The following is a 16,351-nucleotide window of genomic DNA, read 5'->3' on the forward strand; positions in this document are numbered from 1 at the left end:
CGCTTGCCAACAAGTGTTTCTCCAACAAGTACAGAGTTGTCATGTCATAACATGCAAAGGAATTTATAACTTTTATGTAATCTGTTTTTAACCGACTATATAAATGTTGATGCTTGCAGCTGATCAAAAAAGAGAAAACGGCTTCTCAGAATAGACCAAGGCTAAATAATTTCATGAAAAGCAGACATATTCAGGCTCCAAGGTTTAGCTCATTAATCGATAAGAACTCGGCATTGCTCCTGTTGCTCCTGACACAGGTGTACCAAGGCACTGTTAATAAATACCCACAAAAAATTAAGATAAAAATAACATAAACTGCATTGCACAACTTTTTTTTTGAAAAAGGCGCAGTTTACGTCAGAGTTTGTGCAGAACTGCAATAAATGATCACTGCCTTGTCATTTGTATCCTCACCTCCCCTGCTTCCTTTCACTTATCACTGAGATGCCTTATCTCACTCACTCCCAAAGACTCCCAAAGAAAAAGAAATATGGGAAAATTCATGAAAGACACTACCGTAAGAACATATCAGGTAGATAAAAGTACTCAGGATAATGAGAAAGCATTTCATCAATAGACAGGTTAATTAAAGGCCCAAACACTGGCAACGGCCAACTTGCCAACTCTGTGAATTTCTGCATCTTTTTTAATTCTGAGCGCAGCGTGTGAACCTCGGGTGGCTGGTGGAAAAACACTGGATATGAAAATGAACTTTTTTTTAAAGGGGGAAATGTTATTCTTCTTCTACACTTAGCCTTTAACTATAACCCAGCTTCGTAATGCTGTCACAGGGAAGTACAATCCCAAGTATACAATACAGATGGATGATGAGGATTATTAGCTCATACTTAATATTAGCCTTACCCTTAAATCCATATCAATGTAGGGTGGAAATAAACATGTGCATTTTTGTGTGGACACTTTTATTCATCCATTCATCCTTTTCCACTTATCATCAGGATCACGGGGTATTTTTAAATTAAAGTTCAAAGTTTAAACGCTTAACTTACAACTCGAGCAAACTCAAGGGGAGCATTTGAAGGCAGCAAAACCCCCGCCCTCGAGAAAAGTCATGCAACCATGCAACGAAACACAAAACTTGGAGAGTGGAAGGAAATAGAGGCGGGACGTATCCGCCCTTTTAAAGAAAGAAGAAAAAAAATGCTGGATGAAGGTCTTCAAGAAAAGGAATGCGGTGTAGTTCGATTACCTCCCTGCCGAGGAGCCAAACCTTTGTTCTAGTAGTGATTGGGATATAGAAGCATCCACATGAAAGACAAAACGACATCTCTGACGTGTAAGTACGCTCAGTATACTTTTGAAAACACCGGCAATCGTTTTACAAAGAAAGAAAGAAAAAAAATCGCTGTTGTATTTGGATCGTACACTTGTAGGAAACTACAAATCCGCAGTGGGTTTTTTTTTATACACTTACGGCGCAGGTATGCGTATTTTAATAGTTAACTAATGCAAAGCAAGCGCTTCTAACACAGTTTGTGCATGTCTGTGTGTGTCAGTGTGTCCTGCGAAGAAAACACAGGCACACATACTTGGTGTATGTGGGGGGGGCTCCCATTCATCCCATAATCCCATGACCTGGATTTATGATGCTCATATCTATTTAATTGTCTTGCTGATAGAGAGTCTCTTTAAAAGCGCAGGTGAGAGCTTGGTAAGTCTCTCTTGCAACTTGTTGAGCTCCGGTGATGCTGCAGGTAGACAAAATGAAAACTTCCGAGCTGAAAGGTTTGTTTTCTGTGGAATCTTATTGCAGTGCAGTTTTTTTTCTTTTGATATTAACTACGGAATTGAGATCTTTTAAAAATGCATTTTTCTTGTGTTTCAAAAATTGTGCGAGCCACTTTGGTACTTAGAGTGCGTTTGTCTCCGTTCTCCTCACGCACAGTGATCGGCGTCTCGATTAAGTGCTTTTGGCCTTCACATGAGATATCATCTTACGCACATTCCACGGAGGGGTGTAGATAGAACTTGAACCAGGTGCCTTACATAACCGTGTATAACTGAGCCCGTCTGCTCTTCAAGTGTGCCAGCGCAGAAAACTAATCATTTTCTGCATTGTTACACACATTTTTTCAACCCTCATATTCTAATACTTTGCTTTTTTCTTACTGGTAAGTTAAAAACACACTGTTTCGTCTCTGTTTTACTTTGGACTGACTGTGTACAGGAGTTTCACTCTGTACTTTTCCACTACCAGTGGCTTTTCTTGGCATCTGGCCTCCCTCGGCTCAGGCTCTCCCTCTTGTCCTTTGTGTGCCGGGACAGCCTGCGTCACTCCCGACGGTTTTAAAAGAGGAACAGCCAAAAATTGAACTTGATAGTCCTCGTGACGAGGCTATCAAATTATTTGTACTGAACCTTACTGTACACTCAGCGCGAATACACACGGTGCAGGAATGACAGAAATAAACAGGGACTTGTGGAACAGTCACGAATGTCTCGATCAGTTCTGTTTTAGTGTGCACTCATTTGTAAGACAAAGTCCATCCTGTATGCCTGAAACACTAAGTGGCACCATATGTTAGGCTGTTTACTGGATACATCTGGATTTCATTTGCCCATAGGGTTTGTGTTTGCAGTTTTTGTGTGTGTAGATTGAAAATGTGTTTATTTCGTGGTCGGTTCAGACTGCCTGACTCTCGCCTTACTCTCGGGGGTGTTAAAGTTGGAATGGTATTGCACAAACTTATGTGCAAATACCATTCCAACTTTACAGTGAGTACAGTAGTAATCACATCTTTTTTTCTGCCTTTTGTCCATGTTTTTGACGCAAGCACGGCTGATGTGCGGCCATGACGCGTTGGGAGCGCAATGACCGCTGATTTGTCGAAAAACGGGATCGATCGCCTTCTCTTGGTTCACTTACCAAAGCTAAATGTTTACCAAGGATCACGCCCACCCGGGAGGTGGAGTAGGGGGGTATGGAGTGTTGTGGCGTATGGGGTGGAGAGAGACAGCTCCTCCCTCTTCGTAGCCCTATGTAAAGCGAGTGCCAGGGCTAGATGGAGTTTGGTTTTTGGCAGTCTGGAATCGCGGAGCTGCTTTTTAACTCATCATGACGGTTATAACAGAAACGCAAGAGCCTGTGCTGACTTACTCGAAGTCTAGAGGGCTAGTGGCATTAGTCACGGGTATGGATAACAACAAGATTTTAATTTATGATGATGATTAGTGGAATCTCTATGTTGCTTTTTTCCTTTTTAGTCCAGTGTAAATAATCTTTCCATCCGTCTTATTTTTTCCATTGTTTTGCAGCTTTTATGAAACAAAGGAGGATGGGTCTGAACGACTTCATTCAGAGGCTAGCCACAAACTCCTACGCCTGCAAGCAGTGAGTATCAACTCACATCTGACTCATATTATTGTTCTGCGCTCAGAGTGGAGATTGAAACATTGGGAAACCCAACCAAACATTCTAGTTATACTGCACTGAAGAAATATTTGATGTGTGGAATGATGTTAGTCTTTTCATATTAGTGCAAATCTTTGGTCATTTGTGTGGAGATGAACTAAGTTTGAACTCGGTGTGGTTGTTGTTGTTTTTCAGTTCCGAGGTTCAGTCCATCCTGAACTTGAGTCCTCCTCAGGATCCTGAGCTCATGAACACAAACCCCTCTCCTCCTGTAAGTAAAATGAATTGTGCAATATACGGGCATATCCTCTGTTTTCATGCTTATCATACATGTTATGGCTCCAACTTTTTTTAATCATCTCTGTCCTTCCCTCACAGCCCAGTCCATCCCAACAGATCAACCTCGGCCCATCATCCAATCCTTCGGCCAAGCCCAGCGACTTCCACTTCCTCAAGGTTATCGGCAAGGGTAGCTTCGGAAAGGTTTTGCTTGCACGCCATCGCACGGATGACAACTTCTACGCTGTGAAAGTCTTACAGAAGAAGGCCATTCTCAAGAAGAAGGAGGTATGTGTGCTTGCAGACATGTTTTTGAATTTGAACTCGTACACACAAATTGCAAGCATACCACGCAAGGTGTGTTCATGTCATCCCCCCTAACCACCTCTCTTTGTTTCAATCAGGAAAAACACATTATGTCAGAGAGGAATGTGCTGTTGAAGAATGTCAAGCACCCGTTCTTGGTGGGCCTGCACTATTCTTTCCAAACAGCGGACAAACTGTACTTCATCTTGGACTACATCAATGGCGGAGAAGTGAGTTACTAGCTCAACTGCTGACACGTAGAAAGATGGACAGTCTGATCTATTTAATGCTGGAATTAAGGTCGAATAAATTAGAGGATAACTTTGAGATAGAGGAAGAAACGAAAGGGAACAGAGGCACCAGACGTGACCTGTAAACTGAGGAGGAGTTTAAAGGAATAGTAATGCCTTTCCAGATCAGAAACAAAGATGAGACAGAGCAGAGACAGACAGAGGGGATATCCTGTCATGAGAAGAAGAATAGAAGCTGCTGCTCTCTGTTTTTTTTTTTCTTTTAAACTAAAGGAAACACCTCTCAGGAAATCATCGAGGAGGGGGGGGGTTGGGACAGCAGAAAAAACTGTGGGCCAAAAATAGCAGCGCCATTCAGACTTGGTGTGCCTCTAATCGAGCTAATTTCCTGTGATTGTTGGACGAGCAAAGACAGTGCTGATTAAATATGGGCCTCATCAGGAAGCAGGATGCATTTACTCTCTTTTTCTCCTTTCTCTCTTTTTCCCTCCATCCTGCCGGTCTCTCACTCCACCTTTGGTCCTCAATTCATCTGTCTTCTCTTGTCAAACTTTTTAAGCTGTCGCCATCCTGCCTCTTAATTTCCTCCCATCCGGTTTCCTTTCTGTCTCTGTCTTTTTTCATCCATTAATTTCCTACCCCTACTTATATATATAATTCTAACAGTGTAATCAAGTTTAGTTATCAGGAACAAAACTGCTCTCTGCACTTGTTTCAAAGACACTTTTTTCTGTTTCCCTCTATGTTCCAGTTGTTCTACCACCTGCAGAGAGAGCGCTGCTTCCTCGAGCCCAGAGCCAGGTTCTATGCAGCAGAGATCGCCAGCGCACTGGGATACCTGCACTCACTAAACATTGTCTACAGAGACCTGAAACCAGAAAACATCCTGCTGGACTCCCAAGGACACATCATTCTCACAGATTTTGGACTCTGCAAAGAGAACATTGAACCCAATGGGACAACATCAACTTTCTGCGGTACTCCAGAGGTAAGGAGAAGCTGTTCAGTGTGGCTCTGCTGTTAAGGTTTTCTCACAGTTGTCTGTAATAGCTGACCGTTTTAACTTACCATTTCTTATCATCTTTTGTTTTTTTTCTCCCTCTGCAGTATTTGGCTCCTGAGGTGTTGCACAAGCAGCCGTATGACAGGACAGTAGACTGGTGGTGTTTAGGAGCTGTTCTGTATGAGATGCTGTATGGCCTGGTGAGTACTTCTAATCATATTACATTACTTTAAATTGGAATAAAATTAGATATTTACTGTTGTCTTATTTGGAACACTGAAAATATTACAGGCATTTATGCTAATTTCCTCTTTTATTCTGCCACCAGCCTCCGTTCTACAGCCGCAACACAGCAGAGATGTACGACAACATCCTGAACAAGCCACTGCAGCTGAAACCCAACATTTCCAACTCGGCTAGACACCTGCTGGAAGGCCTGCTGCAAAAAGACCGGACAAAGAGACTGGGCTGCTCCGACGACTTCGTAAGTCTCCATCTCATTTGATTGTTTACACACCACACGTGGTGACGAGCATCATTTAATTGTTTTGTCATTTCTTTTCCAGATTGAAATTAAGAACCACATATTCTTCACCCCCATCAACTGGGATGACCTCAATGCAAAGAAGATCACCCCTCCCTTCAACCCCAATGTGGTATGCTCCCCTTTTTTAACACTCTGTTAAGCCCTGAGAAAGTCAGCTTTATGAATTTTCACTGTACCCGCTCTTAGTATTTACACAACGTAACTAAAGAGCATGAAACATCGTCACTTAATAAATTTCCAACTATGGTAAGGTATTTTAAAGGTTGGCTAATTCCTGCTTGTCTCCCTGCTCCTTCCTCTCTCATGCAGACGGGGCCCAATGACCTACGGCACTTTGATCCGGAGTTCACAGACGAGCCGGTACCCAGCTCCATCGGTTGCTCCCCAGACAGTGCACTCGTCACAGCCAGCATCAAAGAGGCGGCCGAGGCCTTTGTGGGCTTCTCTTATGCCCCATCTATGGACTCCTACCTATAGGATTTAAACACAGGCACTTATCATAGACACTAGTTTAGACTTATTGGGCATGAAACGAGGCATGCCCGTGGACTTGCATCGTGACCCCACTCAATGTTTACCATCAGAATGATGGACATCTCCGAAACCTAACCCCGCGACAACTCTGCATCTACAAAGACTTTAAACATGTGTACTTTGCCACATCCTCTGCAACTCTTGAATGCTTGCCACAAGAGGATGCCCAGTTGGAGTTCTGATCCTCAAGCTTTTACTTTCACTACCTGCAGTCCCCTTTCAGCCTTCAGTTGTTCATCTATTTCCTGATAGTGGAGGTCGTTTGCACACAGGCAGCTTAAAAGCTCCCCTTGATCCCGACGCCACGAGATACAAGCACACGTCCAAGTTCCCACCTTTTTCAAAGAGAGGAAGGCCGGACCAGGCCCAGAGAAGATTTCCATTTTCATCTCTGTAGCGAAAGAACCTTCCCTCTTGAGATTTCTGCTACCACCTGTGAGGACCTTACCTTTTGAGCGCGAATGAGTAGCTTGGAGATGACATTCATTTTGGTGCTTTAGTTTCTTTTCATGTACTTTCCGTGTGTTTTGAAAAGGGAGTTATTTAAAAACCGAATGTTACAGAGAGACAGATGGGGTAATTTAATTTTTCTACAAGGTGCCTTTATATTTTTTTCTCTCCATCAGAACTTACATCATTTGAGTTTGACTGTGTCGACACTAACATCAGAGTTTTATCTGCTCTGCACCTGATTTTTTTTTTGGTTTTGTTGAAGTCACTATCGAGGAAAGATGTAGCACTAAGTTAATCCAATTCTTCTGTCTTTAACATGTGACATGTTAGAACTCGAATGATGTTTCACGTCTTCTTTTGCACATAAAACAACAATGCTGATAGATGGAAAGAGAGCGCACTGCTGCTGCTAGGTGGCGACAAGAGGGATGTGTTGTGCAATGTTTTGGGAAGAGCTGCTCGCCGACCGAGTTCCCCCTCATTCCTCCAGTCTTCCACCTGCCACGCAGTAATGTTAACGGCAGCCCGCGGACGGGCTGACACTTTAACTGAACATTCCATTTTAATATTGCTGTAATGCAGTTTGACGGTATTTAAGTTTGTTTGTATATTTGGAGTTCTGTGTACTAGTTTTAATGTATATTCAACAACAAAAAATGACTAAAGGTATGCTTAAATATGTATACAGTATGTAACAATGTTAAATGTACTGTAAATTGTAAAGATTGTTTAAGATTTACGTGACCATGTTTGGTTTGCAATAAAAGTTTAACTTTATTACACCTTACAAATGTGTTATTATTATTGGTAAATGACTTGTGCACAGAAAAGCTTAGCTGATTCCCCTTTGGCTTGAAATGTCTTTGCCTCTACAGAAAATAAGTACTTCAGAGTTAAAGAAAAGCCCAGCATGAAGAAACATTTACTAGTCCTGGTTGGAACACATTTGAACTACTGAATGTCCCACTTTAGGGTAGAATGAACTTTATCCTCCTCCATGCGTCAGCAGCCTTACACAACAGTGACTATGACATTCAGCTGTGTCTGCCTGGGTGTGTGAAGGGTCAAAGTATTTGCTAATAAAGCCAGTACAGGTTAAACAAAAGTCAGTGCACCCATGAGCAATGCTTTGCTTTGAACTATAAAACAGGCACATAGGTGAGAGGCATTTTGTTCCAGTGCTAATAAACTAATATTAACAAAATAAACTAACAGGTTGGCATGCTGATGAGCTACTATGTCCTTCTGCTAGAGTTCAAGGTTGTGTCAGTACTCAATAACATCCAGGGGATTGTTGTGAAGGTGAACCCTGACCTCTACGTTCCTTTGAGGGGAAGAAAAGGAGAAAGAATTGGCCTCCAGAGACAAGTGTTATAAGGGGGCAGAGGTGGCAAAAGTACAGACTTTCTTTGCTTAAGAAGGAGTACAGATACCTGGGTTAAAAAAATACTCCAGTAAACGTTGATGTTTTTTTATTCCATTAAAAGTGAAAAAGTACAGGCTCTGAAATGCACTCAAAGAAAGAAAGTAAAAAGTATCTTCTTGAAGGACAATTATACGAGCTATTTCTGTACAAAGTTAACTGAGCCTTGTGCTACATTAATATGTTAGTAAAATAATATTGCTACATGAAAAACCAAGAATTATTCAAATTTAAATTCTAATTCTAATGAATCTGTTATGTGTTAAAATTCCCTTTACTGAACCCTTTACTTCAGCAGGTTGGAAAACCCTAAGATCGGTTGAAGTAGATCAGCATAGGGAAAAGAATTACAGCTCACAATAACTTCTAATGTGAGCTCCAGCAGATTTTCTTTGTGTACATGGCGTGATCAGCTGACCTGCTGTTCTTTGTGGATTTACACAACTGAATTAAGCAAGATGTCAGCAGTTTCACAAGCTATCATGGCTGATGTCCATCCCCTACCCGGACACTATACTGTTTATACTGCCTTTACACCACACGGTATAAAGTAAGAATTCAGCGAATTCATCTAAGCATCATCAGATTATATACAAATTAATCTCTGCTACACTTGCCGTAACCTAAATCTGACTATCAGCACCTCAGCCACCCACTGTGCACCAGTCCAACACAGTGCTTCACTGTGAGTTCACATCAGTACTGCAAACTAACCTGTTTATCTTGCACATAACTACTAAACAGTATTTTCGTGCACCATTTGAGTAACACAACATTAGTGTAGCTTTGTTTGTTTTGCAGGAACGTTTCACAAAACGAAAATGCATAATTAATCAAAACACATCATATATAAATCCATCATGTTATTAAAATTATGACATCACACGTAAGCCTTAAATTTGCCATTAATCAAGCGTCACTGAGAAGTTCTTATCTTTATATATAAAGTCTCTCCTTTCTGTCTTCCTACATGTTTCTACATCTCTGAGTGAAGTTATCGCGCACTCTTTTCTCTCCCTGTGAAATACAGCAGCTGGACCTTTAGTTACCAACACACCGTGAGGCAGAATGCACACAGACAGTTTGTGTGTTTGCTGATGTTTGTTGAGCTGATAGAAACATCTGAATCTGAAGTGCCACGACCACAACTTATGGACACCTGGACCTCTTCAGGGCCTACTTTAACCCCCGAGTATAAACGCTATAAATGATACCGTTTAACCTAACGTAACAAGCCTGTTAAAGAAGCAGAAGGTACAGATATCTGTTTAAAAATGTAGGAAATAAAAGTAAAAAGTTTTCAGAAAAATAAATACTCAGTTAAAGTGCTGATACATCAAAATTCTACATAAGTACACCTCTGTAAGGGGGCTCAGAAATGTTTCCTGGTTGGTTTGTACCAACAGATTGCCATGTTGGCCTGAAATCTTACATGAACACATTTCAGAACCACATGATGTCTGCCTTTTTGGATGAAGCAGAATTAGACAATCCTGATTTGTCTTTTGCAAATGCTACTTTCCTAACAGGTTATCACACAAGCACATTTCTCTAAATCCCTTTAATCTCTGTGAAATACTCAGAATTCAATCCCCGTATACTATACGTGGCATTTGCAATTCATTTTTTTTTTGTCTCATTCATTTGTTCTTCCTGCTGTATTGAGCTGACTGTGATGACGCTGCCTCTGCTGAAATAGCCATTGTCATGCACTGCCATCTGCTGGCTAAATTTCTGAGCTACAGGTGCCAACATCGTCTTTGTGGTTGATCAGACGATGCTTCATTATCACCTGGACAATGTTTTATCAGACAGAATGATGTCACAGCTATACAGAGAACTTCATTGAATTCAGCTTGTGCACTGGGAGCCAAACAAAAGGTAAGGACTGGAAGGATGACTTAAAAAAGTAACAAGAAAGTAGAGAGAAGGCTGAAGGAGGTCAAAACAATTAATTTATGACTGTAAAAACCTTTGTTATACAATACTGTGTAAACGTTTTAAGTAATCACTCATTCCTTTATATTTTGCTAGGGAAATATGGGAAATACATGCAGGAGTTTACTGAAACTTGCAAACATAAATGGCTCTGCTGGAGAGGCCATTGCATGAGTGATAGTGTTTAATTCTGTATTTGTCTATCCAGGTATGCTTTACTGTAGTGATGGGTTTGGGATCATTATCATGCTGAAAATGCATCCTGTTTCTTTGGGACTTACTTTGTGTCTGTAAAATACTACTTTACGCCTGTCAAAGTGCATTATCATTTTTTCTTTGTGTATTCAGCTGAAGAAATTGGAACAAAACGTGTTTTTGCAACAGGCTGCAAGTAACAAACTTCCTAAAGATATAATTTAAAACAAACACAATACTGGTTCATCCCTTGAATTAAGTGATTTTTTTATTGCTCGACTGATTCAAAGGTCAGTGTTAACTGGCTTAAAAAACAAAGAAACAACAACAAAAAACATTCCTCTGAAAATAATTGGGCACAAGTACTGCATGATATAAAGCAGCCAGTGTTCAAAGAAGCCCTTTGAAAGACCTTCAGAAAGTCTGAATGTCAGGGTCCCTGTGCCTTCCCGGTCGGCTCAGTATGGCTACATATGTTTTTATTTTCATTTTTGTTCCTGCTCTCTCCCTTTCTCTCTTTCCCTCCTCCCTCTGCCTGGGCGGAGCTCACCTGTGGGCTCCCGCCCTTGGCCCACGCACCTGTGGCTCATCACCTGAGAGTGTTCCAGCTCCTTTATAAGATGGCAGCTCTGTGTTTCTCGTCGCTGGACCGTTGCCGACCCTCATTCCCTGGACCAACCCCTGTGTTACCTGAGTGATCGAGTGTGCGAGGAGTGGAGTAAGCCATGGTGTTTTCTGTGGAGTGTGAAGAGGAGCGTGAGGAGTGGACGGAGTGTGTGTGGACTTTCAGCGTCTTTCCCCATTTGTGTGTGGACCCCCGGAGCCCGGCTTTCCCCTCACTTTTGTAAATAGATCACCTGGTGTTGCTGTAATAAAGACTCTTGTGTTTTCAAAACTTAGAGCCTGCGCGTGAGTCCGTTCAGTCCTGTTGTGACACTGAAGAACTATGGCTCAAGACCACTTTAAAAATTACAAGAAATTCTGGCCCCTTGGAAGCAAAATATAAATAAAATAAAGGGTGACTCGAGACTTTTGCACAGTATTATAGAAAAAAAATGAAGATTACAACCCATCCATAACCTCTGGTGTTTTAGCTTTCAGGGTAATGGTTAAATAATGTACAGGAAATGTGCTGATTGCTTATTTTTGTTTGAGATGTGTTTTAACTAAAAACATTTTTTCCTCTATTAAAATGAAACGTTTGGTTTCAATTGGCAGTCCTTAAGAAAGCTTACAAAAGCTCTGATGAAGGCCATCAGAGTTGGCCTTCCTGAGATGGAATTTCATGGAACACTCATGGGATGGAATTCTAGTCATTCTTATGACAGCTATTGCACAGTTACAATGCAGGTTTAAATGTTGCAACTGAAACTTATTCTTCACTTCAGCAACAAGCAGATACGCACACAGCTGAACTAGGATCCTTTCATAGAGCAGTTTCTTTAAAAAAAAAAGGTGAGTTTAGGGGAACTGCTTTATAATTACACTTAACTTCGATGCTGTAACATTGATAGCTGATGGTAGATATTTAAAGTGAGATTTTTGAGCTTGGAAATGTACTGTTTAACTTGAATAACTTATTTCTTTGTGGTATCTTTAAATCTCAGATGATGGGACAAGGAGATAGGGCCCATTCTCAGCCTAATGAGGATAAGAACTTGATCTGTTATTGCACAAAAGAAAAGTAATATAGTGTTGAAGTTTATTTTGATCAGCTGTGACTTTGTTAACTGATCTTTCACGTAGAGCAACCACATGAAACGGCTGAAGATGGTGACGGGGTAGAGAGGTACAACTTCATTGAAAGTCCTGTGTATCTGTTTATAGCCATTATACCACGTTCAGCTGCAAGACCGCTGCAGCTTCACAACAACAACAATGATGATCACATCGATCTGGAATTTTTCTTCAATGTTCATTTTGAAATTGATGACAACAACGCTGATGCTGAAAATGACCACAATAACAGCGATATTGAACATGACCACAATTATGGTGATAATCAAAATGCTGACAGCAGCAACAATGAAGAAGAACGCAATGAAGGTCATCAAGATGAAAATGCCCTTGCTGCTGCTGAAGCTGACTATGAAGTCAACCCGGATGCAGGAGAAGCAGAGGAGGATCTGCTTCCTAGAGGATTTAGGAGACGGTTTAGAGAGGAAGACAGTGAAGATGTGACAAGTCAAACATTTCCGCTGGCCTTTTGTTGTGGGCAGTCTGAGGTACACCTGTGCACTACTCATGATGTCAGATCAGCATCCTGATGTGGCACACCTGTGAGGTGGGATGGATTATCTCAATATGGCAGATGTGCCCACTACCACACATTTGGACTGATTTGTGACCACTGTTTGGGAGGGATGGTTATATTGTGTATCTGGAATGAATTTTAGGTCTCTACGTCCATCCCATGGGGAATGGGAGCAGTAACAAAGGTGTTGCGTTTATATTTTTGTTGAGTGTAGAATGTCATATGACTGAATACAACTGCACCACTCAATATAAACCAACAAACCAACAGAACGTCCACCATTTTCCTTCCATAACCTTTCTTAGCCCTAGAACACTATCGCCGGGTGATTTTCACCTGAGAAGATATATTTACATGATTTTCAATATGTTGCATTTGTCTGAGTGTCATGAGTCCTTGGGTAGCTTCAGCATTGTCTTTGACGTATTCGAAGGTGTTGGTGTTTCCCTACCCCAAAGCCCGCTTTTTCCTACAAACATGTGTTCGGGTGATTTTCACCCAGCAATAGTGGTGGAGGGTAAAGTAGGTTTTGGGTGGATTTCACTCTGTGATGGTGTTAGTGTATAAAACTTCACGTCCTGATCTTTAGCGTGCACGACATCCCTATCCCTGGCACTCTTGCAGCTGAGGCAGGACCAGTGGCAGCAGAAAGCAGTAGTCCCTTAGTGAGGTGTGCTGACTGTCTTGGACAGGAAGTGTATCCACACCATTACTACCCTGCGTGTATTGACTGCATGTAAGGAATTAAGGAAGTAAAAGTGGTCCTGGAATTTGCACGTTATCCTAATTTATTGCAGTGGTTATGAATACATATCACAAAAGTGTTATTTCCAAGGGAATTCATATGATGAAAAAAATATTTTAGGCAAATGTTCATTTTTACCCACCAAAAAGTGCATTTTTTTTGTTTCTCTCTCCTGCAGCTGTTTGCATGTCGAGGAAACTGTGCTTTCACCAGAGAAGTCTCAGATGTCCCAGGAATGGGTGGACCAAAGACCAACTTTCCAGTGTCATTAATTTTTTGATCAGGAATTTTTTGTTCTCGAATTCCTAATTTTTCAGTAATTTTGGAGCATTTGTTTTTGGAGCATGGCACAGCTGAAAATAAAAGAAGACCACTCTAATTTGTCATGTGTTGTCATATTTTGATATATTTTGACGCCAAGTGCTTTTTGTTAGGTATATTATATCGGGTAAAAATCACCTGGCATTAGTGATGGTGTTACTATTTATAGCAATAGTGTTCTAGGGTTAAAGGGCACAAATTGTACTAATTTGTTTTTAGTTTTATTTCAGGATCTTCTTGAATAGGTTTAACAATAACATGAGTAATAATACAACATTCATTATAAATACAGAGAGAATAGAATGCATGTGATAGACAGATATGATCTGTCTCCTGCTCACCCTGTTCATAAGAGTATTTAAGCCAGATGCCGGGTCCGTGGTTTTCCAGTTTCTATGTGAGTTGTATATGTTTTTGGGTTTTTTTTTTCACATTTACAATGATATTTATAAAGGCTTTATAAATAAATCCTATCTTCAACATCTTCCTTGGATCCTCAAAGATCTCAGTGCTGCCCCCAGGTGTCCCTTGGTAACATTTAATGAAGCCCCTCTAGCAACAAGGAAAGAATGGCCCTACTCTACATTTGATTCAAATTCAGTGGGTGTCACAGCACGACACACACAGCAGCCAACAGCAAAACATTTGGTGTTCTTAGTTGATGGCTGAGGCATTTTAGAGGTAGAGTTAGCAGAAGCAGTTGGAATGTATGTACAATGTACAATGTAATTGTAACACTAATAAACTCTAAGAGGTGTGTGAAAAGTGGCAGTATTTATTTAATAATAATATTAACACATTTTATCTTAAGCAGCTTTCAGAACACTGAAGGTCACCTTACACAGAACATAAAAAAGAAGAATAAAGAAAAAACTATCAATTCAATAGGACCTGTTTATAATATATTAAATCAATCAAGAACAGAGGATTCATCTGACAAATGAAACCAGGACGTTTTAGGACGATGCATTAAAATCAAATGTTTTTGAACCAAGTTTCCAGTTTGTCTCCTTCGCATTTCATTACTCTGTTGTTTACAGCCTCTGAAAGTTGATACTTTGGGCAAAATCACATGTCATATTTCTAAATCAGTTGATAAGATGTGTGAAGATGTTCTTGTGCAAGTGAGCAGTCAAAACAATTTGTGCACATGCGTCCGTGTTTAACCCTCCAAAAGATTATTGATGTGTTTTATACATTATTGATGCACGCTCGTACGCACTCCCTCATTAGTCACTGAATATAGCATCAACTTCAAGTAGCAGAACTTAACTCAGTAACTTTTCTTAAGCATCTAAAACACGGTTGCACTTTCTTGTACTTTTTTCTGTAATATTGTTCTTTCTTCCCTTCACTTATCAGGTAGCATGAAAAAACACTTTTTAGTGATTTCAGTCAAAGTACTGTCGAAGTCAAAGTATGTGACCAGTCTTTAAAATAGTATTGGATGCATGCTATCCATTCAACTACAACACTACATGACTTAAATAGACAAACAAACAGATTATAATGCAATCTATCATTTAGCTATTTAAGACAAGGGTCAGTCTTCTGTTTATTTTGTGCTTTTGCTATAACACCTTCTGTATGCTACATTATACAAATAGTATTTGAATATGTTTACACAACAACATGTACCTTTTGGCCTTTAGACTATCAATAGGTGCGCTTCCTGATTATTGCTGAGAGATAGATAGGGGCAATCGTGGCTCAAGAGTTGGCAGTTTGTCTTGTAATCGGAAGGTTGCCGGTTCGAGTCCCGGCTTGGACAGTCTCGGTCGTTGTGTCCTTGGGCAAGACACTTCACCCGTTGCCTACTGGTGGTGGTCAGAGGGCCCGGTGGTGCCTTTGTCAGTGCGCCCCAGGGTGGCTGTGGCTACAATGTAGCTTGCCATCACCAGTGTGTGAATGGGTAAAGCGCTTCGGGGTCCTTAGGGACTAGTAAAGCGCTATACAAAATACAGGCCATTTACCAACAACTTAGGAATGAAATTAAAACAGGAGTCATAGTGATAGCAAAACACAATGAACCAAGCATAAATGACTAACATGAACATGAATCAAAACTAAAGGCCCATTAACATCAAACTCAAGCAGAAGAGAAACCAAACTCCAGAAAACTCACAACCCTCGGTCCAAGGCCATCACCTGATGTAACCACAATGACAAAAGGGTCGGGTGAGATTAGATGTGCACAAAGTGTCCTGTTAAATTCTAAAAAGTATCAGGAGCCCAAAAGTTTACAGTTAGTGTTTAGTGTCACTTTTATTTTAGATTTACCTCACTGGTTTTGGTATAGCAGCATCTTCTTCAGCTTTTCATCACTTTTTCTGATTCAGTGCTGCCGAGCTGTTAGAAATGCAACCACACAGTGACCAAGAACTTAGACGTTAACATCAGGTTGTTTTTGTTGTAATGATGTATTTTCCTGTGCCAGAACTTCTCATATCCAAAATCTCAGTTTTTAATAAAGGCATAGTGCTGTAGTGAATCAAAAAAATCTGCTAGCATGAATGTTTAGTTTCGAATTGTAAGTATAAAATAAGTAAATGTGTAATTGCCTTTACTGTCCTGCAATCTTAAAACAGAAATTATCTGTTAATTTACTGGAAAAATATGTACATCACTCTTTCAAAGCAGACCGACATACCCCAAGTTACCAATACAAGATGGCAGTACTGAACACCAACAACAGCAAACCTGTAAACTTTTTAATCTGTAATGCCACT

General features: G+C 40.6%; 1 protein-coding gene across 3 annotated transcripts in view; it reads left to right on the top strand.

Moving 5' to 3' along the window:
- Positions 1 to 7,524, top strand: part of sgk1 (serum/glucocorticoid regulated kinase 1) — a 38,016-nt gene extending 30,492 nt beyond the window's left edge. For 2 of the 3 annotated variants that reach the window (XM_085372018.1, XM_085372019.1), the window contains 9 exons: positions 3,277 to 3,352; positions 3,569 to 3,644; positions 3,752 to 3,940; positions 4,057 to 4,188; positions 4,961 to 5,197; positions 5,317 to 5,412; positions 5,541 to 5,696; positions 5,779 to 5,868; positions 6,069 to 7,524. In XM_085372018.1, the coding sequence (XP_085228144.1) occupies positions 3,277 to 3,352; positions 3,569 to 3,644; positions 3,752 to 3,940; positions 4,057 to 4,188; positions 4,961 to 5,197; positions 5,317 to 5,412; positions 5,541 to 5,696; positions 5,779 to 5,868; positions 6,069 to 6,236 (1,220 nt within the window). In that variant the 3' untranslated portion in view covers positions 6,237 to 7,524. Of the gene's footprint in view, positions 1 to 3,007; positions 3,153 to 3,276; positions 3,353 to 3,568; positions 3,645 to 3,751; positions 3,941 to 4,056; positions 4,189 to 4,960; positions 5,198 to 5,316; positions 5,413 to 5,540; positions 5,697 to 5,778; positions 5,869 to 6,068 lie in introns of those variants that run through there. The other variant, XM_085372020.1, reaches the window with a different exon arrangement.
- Positions 7,525 to 16,351: the final 8,827 nt, after the last annotated feature.

Source organism: Diplotaxodon limnothrissa, linkage group LG15 (assembly GCF_057381915.1).
Source record: "Diplotaxodon limnothrissa isolate DT_005_m linkage group LG15, D_limnothrissa_male_GT1.1, whole genome shotgun sequence".
Taxonomy (NCBI): domain Eukaryota; kingdom Metazoa; phylum Chordata; class Actinopteri; order Cichliformes; family Cichlidae; genus Diplotaxodon; species Diplotaxodon limnothrissa.